Genomic DNA, 14,165 nt, shown 5'->3' on the forward strand with positions numbered 1-14,165 from the left:
AGTATTTTGTTTATACATTTGGGCTGATGAATACTAAAGCAATTGCTTTCTCGCAAGAGTAGTGGGAGCTTGATAGCAGGGCTTATTTCTGTGTTCATATTTACGTTTGTATTCCACAGCCAAATAACCCTACTGTAACTCACCCTATGGGTTTCCCGTTAAGGGTTAATTAGTTTGTAGGGGTTCATAAAAATACCCTCTTAAATATCGCGTTCAATTTTGCCTTTTAGTGGAAAGCAGCAAGGAGACTTGTTAGTGTGACTGTTATGACTCATCTAAGAGGTTTGCCTTAATGTTGGCAGGTAAGCTTACACTTCCATGGCCATTGCAGTGGTAACAAAAACTATTTTGGGATAGTGCATGTGTAACTTCCTTGGTTGTGTTTTGTTCATAGAATTGTATTTAGGACTACTATAGCCTATTTTGCTGCCCCAGAGTAGTGGGAGTTTTAGCGTAGGGTTCATTTCTGGGATTTTACATCTTTTCTTCTTCCACACCGAGATTTGGGAGCTAGATAAAATATCTGTCTCTTTGACCTTTGGTAGTAAAAGGTCACTTGCTTAGCTCACTAGGGAAATCTCATTCAAGTTTTTTTGTCAATGGGAGACTTGTGAATATCGCTTCCACTCTAGGTGTCATTTACGTCACTAAGGAGGCGATAAATATCTGGGAACATAATTGGATGTGAGATTCATTGTTGTGATAGCAAAACTCTGCCCATTGCTCCAAGGAGGCATTATTTATTCAGTAGAAGATCTGCACGCAATAGTTGTCAAGAAATCGTCAGCTTATTAGGCAAGAGCTGCGTGATTCTGGAAGAGGGTCTTAGCTATAAAAATTCAGCATCAAGGCTCACTTTTGTAAGAAATTCATTTCACAAGTTCAGGATATGTCTTCATCCTAAGGAAGAACAAAAAAATATATATCTATATATATATCTATATATAACCTGACTAAGGAAGCTTAAATCTCACACCTTTCATGCTGTAATATTTGAATTTTCACCATCCCAAGATCAAGAAACAAGCTTTCCATCAGCAAGTGAGTTGAACACTTATTATTGTGATATCCTGTATTGTTCTTTGTGTGGTTTGGAACCTGATTGCATTTGTTAGACTTTCTATGGTATTTGGGGGAATTCTGAATATCTTCACAGTTGACAGTACAACAGGTATTACTGCCTATTAGTCAGTAAATTCAGCTTTGTTTCAAATGCTAAATGTTTTTTTTTTCTGTTGCTATTCTGATTGTTGCTGCATGCAGTGAATTTTAAATAAAATCCCTTTTACATCCAGTGGGTGAGATCAGTAAAATAAGACGGCTTACCTTGTCCCATTTGAAAGTCTGATTTGTTCTTGCAATTATATTCAATTCAGCACCATGGAGAGAGCTATTACAGCAAATTGCAAGAAATCACTAAATGCATTTTGTTTTCTTTCTTTCTTTTTTCTCTTCTCCTTCCTTTCTGTTTCTATCATTTCTCTTCATTCCAATCACTTATATTCATGCTTTTTTTTATTTTGCACTTTTTTTTGCCTTGTCTTCATGGGATTTCATTCCATTTCAAAGGACCTATCGCACATCTGTTTTATTCCAGATCTTATCTTTAGGGGGATAACATGAAGTTCCAGCTGTGGATATCGACAGCAATACTTCTGGTTGTTCTGCCTTGCTATGAGTGCAGAGCTTTTAGCAAATCTTCAGTATCTTCTGCTGGAGTCCCCCCACCTCTCTTACCTGAGTACCAGCCCTTTTTGCTTCGTATGGGAGAAGAGTATTTCTTACGCCTGGGTAATCTCCACAAGTACTCCCCAAACTTGCTTGGAGCTTCTGCTGGTAACTTTCTAAGGGATGTGCAACATCTTCAGCTTCAGCCTCAGCAGTGGAACAGTCAGCAGGGACTTAGATCTTTGGATGAAGCAGAGATTCCATACAACACTCAGGAGGAACCCACAGAGAGAGGGAAACGTTCTGAGGAACCCCCAATTTCATTGGATCTGACTTTCCATCTGCTCAGGGAAGTCTTAGAAATGGCAAGAGCTGAACAGATAGCCCAGCAAGCCCACAGCAATAGGAAACTGATGGACATAATCGGGAAATAATATATATACATATATACTCTTATGCCAAAGAGTTTACTGCATTTAGCACAAACTATACAGTATGATGTACCATAGTGCTGCCCTGATACCATTTGTTTATTTTTCTATAGCTTCAGACATAGAGGATACACACTTTAACCCCTTGGCTGCCTGCAGGGGAGGGGAGGGAACACAAATGTTTTGCTCAACAATATGTATCTAACCTCCCTGGCAACAAGGGGTAACAGCCTATATTCGTTTGTCAGCATGCTCGGGGTGTATTCGACTGCAGCTTTAAAAAAAAAAGAAAAAAATAAATAAAAGCAACAGGCATAACATGTTTTATTTTTATTTTATACTAGGGGGAGAGGGGGGGAGGTGGGGGGAGGGTTACTTCACATAATTTCCTTAGGAATAACAGTATGAGTCTGTGCTTCAAAATCTGAATAAACTTGCTTACTCTATAGTACCTGATGGGATACCCTCTGGGAGGTGAAAAAAATATTGTTATTTATTTTGCATCAAAAAAGTTTATTGTGCACATTTCCATAATTAAAACATCTTATCAGCGCTCGCACAAGTTCAGTGTGTAACATAATGTTTAATATCTATATTTTTAATAAAATCTGCAAAGCTATTACTACTGTCCACTCCAATTTCTTTGCTAAACTTATTTTTTTTTTTTTTTTAGTTTTTATATATTTTCATTAAGTCACAGAGGTGGTCCTAAATTTTCATACACAAGTGAAAAATGCTTATTTTCTACAATCCCTATTGTGCATACTAACACACAGACATTACAGCAATATCCAACTGAAGCTAGCAAGAGGGGGATTTTAGACAATATATTTTCATGTTAAGGCAAACTATTAAAGACACAGTGCAGGAAGCTTGCTGTTTGTGGTGTTTAGTCCCCCTTTGTAAAAACTGTGATCATGGTTAAATAAATAATGCATGAGGTAACTAGTTGACAAATGTGGCTGAAAATATACTGTGTGCATGTTTATAAACATATACTGTGTGTGTGCATGTTATGTAATTCATATTTAAGAGATTATAGGTACAAATAATATGGGATAGAGAGATCTTAATGTCTATCCCCCCCCCCAAAAAAACATTGTGTAAATAGAATGAGGTTGTACTGCACCTCCTGGTATTTGAAAAGACCAAAGAAGACTTGTATTCAGTAAAACTTACTTTGCCTATGGACCACATCACACTTAAACCCCTTTCCCAGGCTTGCTAATGGTTTCAATTCTAAACTCACAATAAAAAGAATGCAGCTCAGGAATAAAGATCATTTTACCAAGCTCCACACCCTCCTGATAGAATACAGGTTATATTATAGTTACATTTCCCTCCCCAGGGCTTCAAAAACATAAGCCAAAGCCTCTTAAATATATTGTACTTTGTAGTCAAGTCACAGTTCATCTTTTTGTCCTGCAGTGTTAAGGATGGCTGAGGTTTGCAATTTCATTGATGGTAGTCACAAAGGCTGGCAAGTAGCTGTGAATGGGACTATAGGTGTGGCTATGCAAAGTAGGAAACATTCTACTCCTAGCTTATGGTATTTGCTATTTTTTGATGTTATAGATCTGCTGATTCATGTCACGCTGATTGTTTATTAATTCTACACAGTAACATAGTAGTCTGGGCTGAAATAAAAAAAGATAGACTTTAGCCTATCCAGGTCAACCTTTCACACACCTCTGTTGCTGCTGTTGATCCAAACAGTCTATATTTAATAATTCAGCAGACAGAATAAATTACACTCTTTAAAATAACAAAGCGGTACACAACTTTGCTACAAAGGCAGATAGTTCAGAAACCTAACCCTTTGAGTGCCTGAAGGGATAAACAATGTATTTCTCGCTTTTCTGGCACTCGAAAGGTTAATTCACATTATCATTAAAAGTAGAAAAAAAATAATACAGGATAAATTACACATTTAATCTGAACTGTCGGTTGACTGCGATGTCTCGGCTTATCATTTCTGGAGTTTTCCTTGGACAAAGTTTTATTTTATTTGTAATGAGACAATTACTCAGATAAAGAGTTTAGCCAAGAAAAGGAGAACATGTGGCGTCCGCTGTCTGGGTTTTCTGACGGATTAGAACTTGTGTTCTCCACTGTTTCTCCCCGTGTGGCTTCACCAGGTCCAGTCTACAGGAAAAATGAGTTTGGCATTTGTTAGAAACACTGTGTTCAAACACTCCTTCATGAAGCCTAAAATTCTAGATTACGAAGAAAGAGACTCATGTAGACTATAGCTCCCAAATGTTCATGTATGACCTGCCACACTGGCTACAAGTTCAGTGGGTGCCAATCCAGGACTCTAGGTACAGCTGCCTTATGGCAAAGCTTGCAGACCTCCTTAGTCACGTAATATCCTATTGTGACACATAATTTATCCTCAGTCGTCCAGATCAACCGACAGACCAATTCTGTCATTTAAGGTTGGGAGGAATAAGGGGAAAGTAGAGCGCAAGAGCAAGATTAACAATGGTTTCGCTGCACTTGAAGTTAAATGTCAGGGCATTTAAGCTCATAGTACTACAGCACTGCTTATCATATGGACAGACTGCAATATTTACGCGCATGCTTGCCTGTATGACACACTCCTCCTTTAAGAGCATGAACATCATCCATAAATCAATTAGCATCGTAGACATGCTCAAATAGCAGGTCTCCTCTCTTTCGGGATTTCAGACTTGTCAAGTATGTTACGTCTTAGCTTGGCACAAAAATATCCGAAATCAAAGTGCACTATGGTGGGATAAGTTAGCTATCATTACTAACTTAGAGTCCCTATAGTTTTCTTTGGCACCTATGTAGTAAAGGTCTTTGGTCTTTCTCACATTATTAAGTGAGTCGATTCTTTCACTATTGTAGACATGTGTCTTTTTATCAAACCAATGCACCATATTTTCTTATAAAGCACTGCTACTATAATCAAAGTAAGCACAAAAACACATTGGTTTAAAACCAAACACGATGACAAGCATGAAATTAAAAAAAGCTCACCTCAAAACTGAATGTTAAAATGCAATGATTAGATGGGAAACACGGAATGGCAATATAGTATGATGTAACAGACAGGAACAGACTGGTTAATTTTAGCCCCTAGGGTACGATCAAATAAATGTTTCAGAATAGTTTTCTAATTATTTTTCATTGTGGAATATCATTAAGTTATAAAAAAAATAAAAAAAAAAATGTTATAGCTAACATAGAACATTTAATATACTAAGATCACAAAATCATTAGTTATTTACCTTGCTACGACTCATCTATACAGGCACAAAGTGTAACATTTAAATGTATTTATTGCAGTTATATTTTGTTTGCTGCGACACATTGTGAATGGAGCCCCAGTGATACTCATTAAAATTCAACTATTTAAGAAAGAGAGAGAGTCATTATGCTAGTGTGCGTGGATGTTTATATAGGCTTATACAAATAGTTAAAGTATTAAAGATTGAATTTTATTTTTTGCAGTTTGGCTATCAACTCCTGTTTAGTGAATATACCCAAGTTTATTCCAATTCTTGATCATAGCTGCAGCAGTGGGTTCTACCATACCAACACCTAATGCTACATTGTTTATCCACACAACCTCTTCTGGATCCCAACTACTTAAAACTTTGTTTCCAAAAACATGCGCTACAGACCCCTGAACTGCTATGTGTAATCAGAATCATCATCCAAGAAGCAGGTTGATGTTGAGCTGAAGAAATCAGTGTATACCTCTCAACACTGGGAAGTATTAAAGGACCACTCTAGGCACCCAGACCACTTCAGCCTAATGAAGTGGTCTGGGTGCCAGGTCCAGCTAGGGTTAACCCATTTTTTTTTTATAAACATAGCAGTTTCAGAGAAACTGCTATGTTTATTAATGGGTTAAGCCTTCCCCCAAATCCTCTAGTGGCTGTCTCATTGACAGCTGCTAGAGGCGCTTGCATGATTCTCACTGTGATAATCACAGTGAGAGCACGCAAGCGTCCATAGGAAAGCATTGTAAATGCTTTCCTATGCAAACGGGCTGAATGCGCGCGCAGCTCTTGCCGCGCGTGCGCATTCAGCCGACGGGGCGGAACGGAGGAGGATCGGAGGCAGAGATCTCTCCGCCCAGCGCTGGAAAAAGGTACGTTTTACCCCTTTTCCCCTTTCCAGAGCCGGGCGGGAGGGGGACCCTGAGGGTGGGGGCACCCTCAGGGCACTATAGTGCCAGGAAAACAAGTATGTTTTCCTGGCACTAGAGTGGTCCTTTAACCCCTTAAGGACACATGACATGTCTGACATGTCATGATTCCCTTTTATTCCAGAAGTTTGGTCCTTAAGGGGTTAATCAGTAAATGATCTATGGCAAGGCCAGATAAACATTGGTGACATTGGAGGCACATTGAAAAGCCTGCAGCGACATACTATACACATAAGAACAATCAGATTAAGCTGTAGCTGTTCTGGTAACAATAGTGTCTCTTAAGCTCAAAAGGGGACATCATAAGTGCTGAAAACGAGTGCCCCCTACAGGACATGCGCCTGTAGGAAAGTGGATACTCTGACTAATGGAAATTCCAACCCTGCATAGACTTAGAGGCAATTAGATTTAGAATGTTGTTCTAACTACTGTAACAAAATTCAGACTGCAACAAATTCAGATGCCACACAACCCTTATATAGGTAAAAAGTAGCACACAAGTAATTTAAAAATCTTCAGCCACGTTGAATGGTGCTGCTATGCTTAATATAAAAAGGACAGTGATAAAACACTATAAACCAATTTTAAAAGACCGTCATTTGAATCCAACGCAATATTACAGTTACAAAATATCTAAAGTGTCAAACACGGTAAGATCTTGCTGATACAATCTTATCAGAAAGGTGCGGGTGATACTATTTCTTTTATTGTTGCTGAGTAATGCTGAACCTAGTTGTGTAACGGAACTCCAGCCTTTTAACACATATCGAATGGAAGCTTGCAAGTTCAATCTAAAGATTGAATGAGCCAGGTGAACTGCCAGTGGTTATCAGCAGAAAGAATATACTATCAAAGCACATACTTAAATATCTTATCAGAAAGGTGCGGGTGATACTATTTATTTTATCGTTGCTGAGTAATGCTGAACCTAGTTGTGTAACGGAGCTCCAGCCTTTTAACATATATCGAATGGAAGCTTGCAAGTTCAACCTAAAGATTGAATGAGCCAGGTGAACTGCCAGTGGTTATCAGCAGAAGGAATATACTATCAAAGCACATACTTAAATAGATGAAAAGGGTGAAATTTACTAAGCACTAAGTGTGCATCTAAATTGAAAATCTCAGGTATAATATCTCTGCCTTTTATCAGTCTGCCTTTTGCAATTCTGGCCCAGAAAGAGTCAGATTTTTGTCTAAATTTCAGCCAGAAATGGTCCTCTGCCTTTATATCCCTTGGTAGATTTAAGATGCTGTATTATGGTTTCATGGGAACTCTTAAGAACAAGTCTGAACACTTCTGAATGATTGAAATCTGAGTGTGGAGTCTAAATATCCAAACTATTTGCCCACTTGGCTGTGCTAGGAGCCAGTAAGGGGAAAGATAAAAACTAAACTCTTGGCAGTGTGAGGATTACGATATGTGGTGGCTTGCCAGCAGTTGCTAAATCTGCCACAGTAAAAATAAATAAATAAAATGCATATGGGGGTCATCAATACTGCCATCTAACAATAGGGAGGTTTAACACGTCTCTGATACCTACACCTGCCAGTTGGTAAATCGGGATATATCTGCTAAAGGGGTCATATTTCATTTACTTTTTACTGTGGTGGCGGGTCAGAAAGTGCAGGCTTGGCGCCACCTAATTAACTTTATATTTAACTTTGGATCCATGCCACTTTTTTATTGCTTGAATATCCGAGGAGTCTTCTATTGGATCCCATCTAATTAACCTTCCTGTTGCCCGATAGATGCTAGTACTGACAGGGGCAAATAGTTTGGAATTTTATAATTCAAAAGGCAACTAAATTAGAATGACTGAGTGGGCGAGCTAGCTGATGCACATGGTCTCAGTTTTGTTTATAATGGGTGCTTTCTAAATGTCTGGATCCTATATTTTATATAGGATTCTAAAGTTAAAAGCACTGAATTTAAAGCAGGTTTATGGTGCTGACTCGGTCAAAATTAAGTCATTCTAACCAAATTTTGGTTATCTGCATAGAAAGCAGCCCTGAAATTTCAAATTTGATTTAAAAAAAAAATCAGCGTCTTAAAAATAATTCAGAAAAGGTCTGAATTTCAGAATATGAAATTAAAATTCAAACGGCTGAATTCAGTGCCTCAAGGTATGTTTATCTTTGCTCATTGAATAATAGTCTTCCCATAGCCAGCGTCAAACCTCTGTTTACAGAATCCAGCACCAGATGGCCTGATTCTGGCTGCAAACTGAAAAAATGATTTGGAACATCCACGTTGTAAAGGTTCAATAGGATAAAATATAGGTACTATGGCCTTTACTCATTGCACGCCTTTTAAAAAACAGATGGGATCCTCATGTTTCATATGTAGTCTAAAGCAAATTGTGTGTGAATTCGATTTTTAGTAGTCCTGCAACCTTCTACTTTTTTTGTATGGCTGCATGTATTGTAATTATACTGGCATATCACTCACTGGACTAATTAAAATGAAAATGCTTAAAGAGGCTATTCATATTGCTGACATTACATATAGTCTAAAGGACTTATGTCACATGAATCTCTTTACAGTAGACAGTTTAAGTGCCTGTTTTACCACATATTGGATTGCAGCCAGATGTAAAATGTGGCCAACAAGGAATGTCATCAGTGTAGCTGGTTTGTAGTCGTTTTCCTTTAGATATTGTTGTCTACATTTTGCTATTTGGTTGCCAATTCAGCATGGGTCAGTGAATACTAAGTATACATTTGTCAGTTCTGATAAACCCGAATGAAATATCCAAGCACAATATAGAACATATTAAACCAAAGTAACCAAACATGGAGCATTGCCTTAACTCAGCAGTTCTTCTGTGTGTCCAACTTGTCTGGTTACAACTACATGTCAGTTCGTCCACCCACTGTAAAGCGCTGCGGAATTTGTTGGCGCTATATAAATAATAAAATAATAATCATTGCCAATTTATAATTGCCTGGGCAATCCATAACCCATAATACAAAGTGCTTTAGGGGTTAACAGAGTACCCTCTTTCTTACTTTATATTTTTTTTTACATTTTATTTTCAGAATTGGGCGGAGGCTGAATTTAAAATTGTAGCATTAGGAACACAATTTGTTCCTAGTGCAGTAGTGTTAAAGTGTTTTTAAGGGTAAGGCACCACATTATTTTCATAGACATGGGGTGGGTGCCCAGTACACTTGACACTTCAACATTATAAATAAAAGTAGTTATTTATAATGCGGTAGTGTTCCTTTGAGTCAATTAATTGAAGAAAAAAATATGTATATCCATATTCCCGAATACACTTTGTCTGCACAAAACAAAAGGGAATTATCTATAAATCGGTATGTAGCAAAAGGGTTTATTTAGTGTCTAAAGACTGACATACTCTGTACTGTACGGCAGGAAGACATACAGTGGAAATGTAAAAGATGACAGGAACATATTGTTTCTCTCCTATATGTAGCTGTTTGTTTAATAGTAACTGTAAAATGCTGGTTTCCTTTACTTATCAAGTACCAACCCACCATTTGGAAGAGAACAAATGGATTAGACTAACATAGGAATGGTTAAATCATTAGCTATAGACTTTCCAGGCATCTCATTGTATTGTTCTTAAGAGTTCCCATGAAACCATAGTACAGCATCTTAAATCTACCAAGGGAAATAAAGGCAGAGAATCATTTCTGGATAATTTAAATTCCATACCACTCTCAGACTCAGCCTTACACGTTAACCCTCTAGTACGTATTGATAATAAATTGTGTTACATAATTAAAAACTGCCAGATTCCTGTTCATCTCAGTAATAATTTAAATATAACCGGTTTATATTTCCCAGGTGAATTGGTTTGTATGTACTAATACAAAAAAATAAATAAAAAAATAGTTTAACTATTTGGTGTCCAAGTGGCAGTGCACAATTGCCCTTTGTATGAAAGGGATACTGTCAGCACAATAATCATTACAGGTTACTGTAGTGCTTATGATTCATAAAAGAGGGGCCAGGTTTTGGGCACTGGGTAAGCCCTGCACCTGTGAAACTGTTCAAAAAATTGTTTCACAAAAACTAGAGGGCTGCATCCTAAGAAAATATACCCCAAAACCTCTACAACAAATTGTTGTGCTTATGGTGCTTAGAGTGTCCCTTTATTCCAGAACTAGCATTAACTGTGGTTTAATGTGAACCTGTTATTCTGAAATTGTGTGAATGTCAAATTCACCTTAAAGGGACACTATAGTCACTAAAACAACATTAGCTTAATTAGACAGTTTTGGTTTATAGATAGTGCAGTTTTGGTTTATAGATTCACTGCTCAATTATCTGTCATTTAGGAGTTAAATCACTTCCGTTTCTGTTTATGCAGCCAAAGTCACACCTCCTCTGGCTGCGACTCACACAGCCTTCATGAAAACAAAATGGTTTCATTTTCAATCAGATGTAACTTACTCTAAAAGTTTTTATCTCTTGCACTGTAATTTGAACTTTAAATATATACAGGAGGCCCCTGCAGGGTCTAGCAGGCAATTAGCAGGAGATTATACATTCTAAAATAAACAGAATTTGCAATAAAGGTGTAAACATTAGATGACTCTTTACTGGAAGTGTTTAGGAAGGCTGTGCAAGTCACATGCAGGGAGGTGTGACTAGGGTTAATAAACAAAGGGATTTAACTTCTAAATGGCAGAGAATTGAACAATGAAACTGCTGGGACATGATCTATCCACCAAAAGTTGTTTCGGTGACTATATTGTTCCTTTAAAATAAGTATAGACTGAAATTATACACAGTATTGTTAAAAACTCACAAGTGTATATATTCTAAAGTGTAAACATATTAGTTTATAAAATACATTGCCTATATAGAAACAATATACCTTCCTGTTTAAATGTTGGCATATAACGCTATTCATATTCCATACATTACTGGGGCATAGAACAGTACGAAATAGAGCCCTGTTCTATGGTTATATCAGGAAGAATAATTATGGTTTTACTTTGGATAAAACATGACTTTTTCCTATGAGGAAACAGATAAAAACAATTTTAAAATACATTCACTGCCTGCTCCTGAAGAGGCGATGGGGGAAAGAGCAGACAGCCAATGTCTGGTCCTTCCTCGAGGAATTTGTGACAGATTCCCATCAGCTCTGCCCCGGAACCTCCATTCTGACTCTCTCAGCCTATCAGTGTTGCCCCATTTTGAGGCTGAATGAGCACCAATAATTATTTTAAGTTGTTATGGTGACAGGACTATCCCTTTAAACCAGCTTAACCGACACTATTTTCAATGAACTACTCTGATCTATTAATCACATATTCACACTTTACCTGTGTTGGAAACTTTGCACTTGTTGTTTGAAATTAAAACAGACAGTCAGCTAATGAATTTAATGAATTGAAAAATAAATATGCGTCACTGATCTATTATTAACAACTGGCAAGCGAGGTCCAGAATGAAAATAGTCTGGCTGCATTCTTATAGCAAAAAAAAGGCAGATTTAACTAATGTCCAATACCTTCTCTAATATCTGATCAATATGATTGAATTTCTATAGTGCAGTATGGAATAATATAATATGTCAAGCAATCCATTACCTCCCTGTATAGCATTTATGCTTATGTTTAGACAGTACAATCTAGTCTGCATTCTACACAGATACCTTGACTATATTGCATTATACACAAATAGAGTTCACTGTTTACACACATTATACAATTGCAAATCTCTCAAGGATATTTTAAACACCTACCTAATTGTGGCAATTTGGTCACATCATTTGGCCATACTTTGTTAAAGGGACTGATTAACAAATAAAACAACTTTTAGCTTAATGAAGCAGTTTTGGTGTATAGACCATGCCTCTGCAGTTTCACTGCTCAAATCTCTGTCATTTAGGAGTTAAGTCATTTTGTGTATGCAGCCCTAGTCACAACTCCCCTGACTGTGACTCATACAGGGAGACTGCAGGGATATGATCAATACACCAAAACCACTTAATTAAGCTAAAATTGTTTTGGTGCTTAGTGTCCCTTTAAGCCCACCACTATGTTGTAGCTACTAGTATTGGGTCCTAACTTAATGTCAACATGGGAGATAAACATATGATCTGATTTATTTGATTGCAAATGACCTACTACTTAAACCGCTGTCTATTTATATAGTCTGCAGTCCACGATATGAACTACTTTTAATTATGTTTTGCTAAATTAAAGACATTTTTCTTTGCGCTGATGTGCACTGTACACCAAGGTATCCAGAGGTTACAGTGGATATTTGTTTTTTAAAGCTACGATTATTTAGAAATATGAAAACAGATTTAGTGTACATCCTCGACTTTTTATACAACCCACTTGAGTTCAAAAACTGGCTTTTTATATTCTGCTCTTACGTCATCCTAATAAATGTTGAAAATATGTATTGTGATCATAACTTTATAGCTGTGATTATGTGATTATATACTTTTTTCTTTTGTTATAACTTGACTATTCGAACACATTTTTACCAACACAATTAAAATTATAAAAAAAAAAAAAAAAAGTTGGAAACAACTATCATAGCAGGTTTACATAACTCTGCATTCCTGTAAGTCCTGCAATTTAACAGCCATCAGTCACTGATGACTGACGATATAGGTAATAGCTGTTTGGAGAAATCTGTTGAGTTTGCACAAGAAGATTATGTGTTGTCATACATCCGGATCTTCCATAGAACATTGCTGAGTAATCTCATGCACAAGATACAACTCCGACCCAAAAGATAATTACATAGCTTGGCAAATGATGGAGTTGTTTTTGGACATAAATATATATGGTCTTGGTCCTACACAGGTCACAGAGTCACTTCAACCGGCTTATCCCATTTATTTAAAATTACAAATTAAACTAAGGTTGTCAATAAATAGTGGACAGGAAAGAAATGAAGCTGACGCTGAGGAACAGGCTTTAATCCTTATACCATTTCACTTTATAGAAAGTAAGGGCATATGTGGGAGACAATACTTCTGTTTGGTTATTAGGGAGTCAAGAGACCTTCCTTTATAGTAAATAAGATATTTCCAAAGATATGGAATAAAGAATAATATATACAATGCATATAAATGTATTAATATATGCACACACATATACTGTTATAAAAAAAAAATCAAATATAACATGTCAATAAAATCACAAGCATTCAAAGACTATACTTATTAAAGAATATAAAAAAAAAACGCATAGTGGACAGGAGTAGAAATAACATTGGTGGCCTCTAGGGTACGCTAATAAAGAATTGAGTATTATGTTCAATGGTCTGTCCTATGTCCTAATTGCTGTTTGGTTACCCCCAAGCAGGGGGGTCAATGATTGCACCTTATTCCCATACATGGCTAGGGGCTTATTTCATTTCAACAATGTTCCACAAATGTCAACAGACATGTAAAGATATACTGGATAGTTATGGACAGACCCAGAGATGTACAATGCACGCAATGGCCTCACAACACAAAAAGTGTATGCTGAGACCCTGCTTTTATTATGGAAAAATAGTCAAATCGCATATATCTCTATGAGTCTGCATATTATGGAAAATATGCTACGCTGCTCGTCTGCTAAGACATGCTTTAAGAGGTCTCATAAGACTCAAACATATTTTAATTCTCTAACACCCCAGACATTGAGTTAATCAGTTATGCTCACCCAGTCTCCACTCCTTCAAAAAATCATTAAAAACCTACTTCTTCATAAAAGCGTATCATTTAAACTGGTAATAGCTACCGACTGATTCTTCTCTTGCAACCGTCATTAGTCTAATCTATACTTATATACTTTCTGTTTATATGTTGGCATATATAACGCTATTCATATGCCATACATTACTGGGGCATAGAAAAGTACAAAATAGAGCCCTGTAGCCATGTTCTATGGTT

General features: G+C 36.9%; 2 protein-coding genes across 6 annotated transcripts in view; one reads left to right on the forward strand and one right to left on the reverse strand.

Moving 5' to 3' along the window:
• The first annotated feature begins 869 nt into the window (after positions 1 to 869).
• On the forward strand, positions 870 to 2,441 carry CRH (corticotropin releasing hormone). 2 transcript variants are annotated; one of them, XM_063451353.1, is made up of 2 exons: positions 870 to 1,041; positions 1,570 to 2,441. In XM_063451353.1, exon 2 carries the CDS (start codon positions 1,620 to 1,622, stop codon positions 2,100 to 2,102), a length of 483 nt encoding a protein of 160 aa, XP_063307423.1. In that variant the 5' UTR covers positions 870 to 1,041; positions 1,570 to 1,619; the 3' UTR covers positions 2,103 to 2,441. The 2 variants fall into 2 exon arrangements, with proteins under 2 accessions (XP_063307423.1, XP_063307424.1); XM_063451354.1 differs by having other exon boundaries at positions 1,598 to 2,441.
• Positions 2,407 to 14,165, reverse strand: part of TRIM55 (tripartite motif containing 55) — a 115,373-nt gene continuing 103,614 nt past the window's right edge. For 2 of the 4 annotated variants that reach the window (XM_063451351.1, XM_063451349.1), the window contains one exon: positions 2,407 to 4,244. In XM_063451351.1, coding sequence (XP_063307421.1) covers positions 4,122 to 4,244 — 123 coding nt within the window. In that variant the 3' untranslated portion in view covers positions 2,407 to 4,121. The remainder of the gene's footprint in view (positions 4,245 to 14,165) is intronic. The other 2 variants (XM_063451352.1, XM_063451350.1) reach the window with 1 other exon arrangement.

This window comes from Pelobates fuscus, chromosome 4 (assembly GCF_036172605.1).
Source record: "Pelobates fuscus isolate aPelFus1 chromosome 4, aPelFus1.pri, whole genome shotgun sequence".
Taxonomy (NCBI): domain Eukaryota; kingdom Metazoa; phylum Chordata; class Amphibia; order Anura; family Pelobatidae; genus Pelobates; species Pelobates fuscus.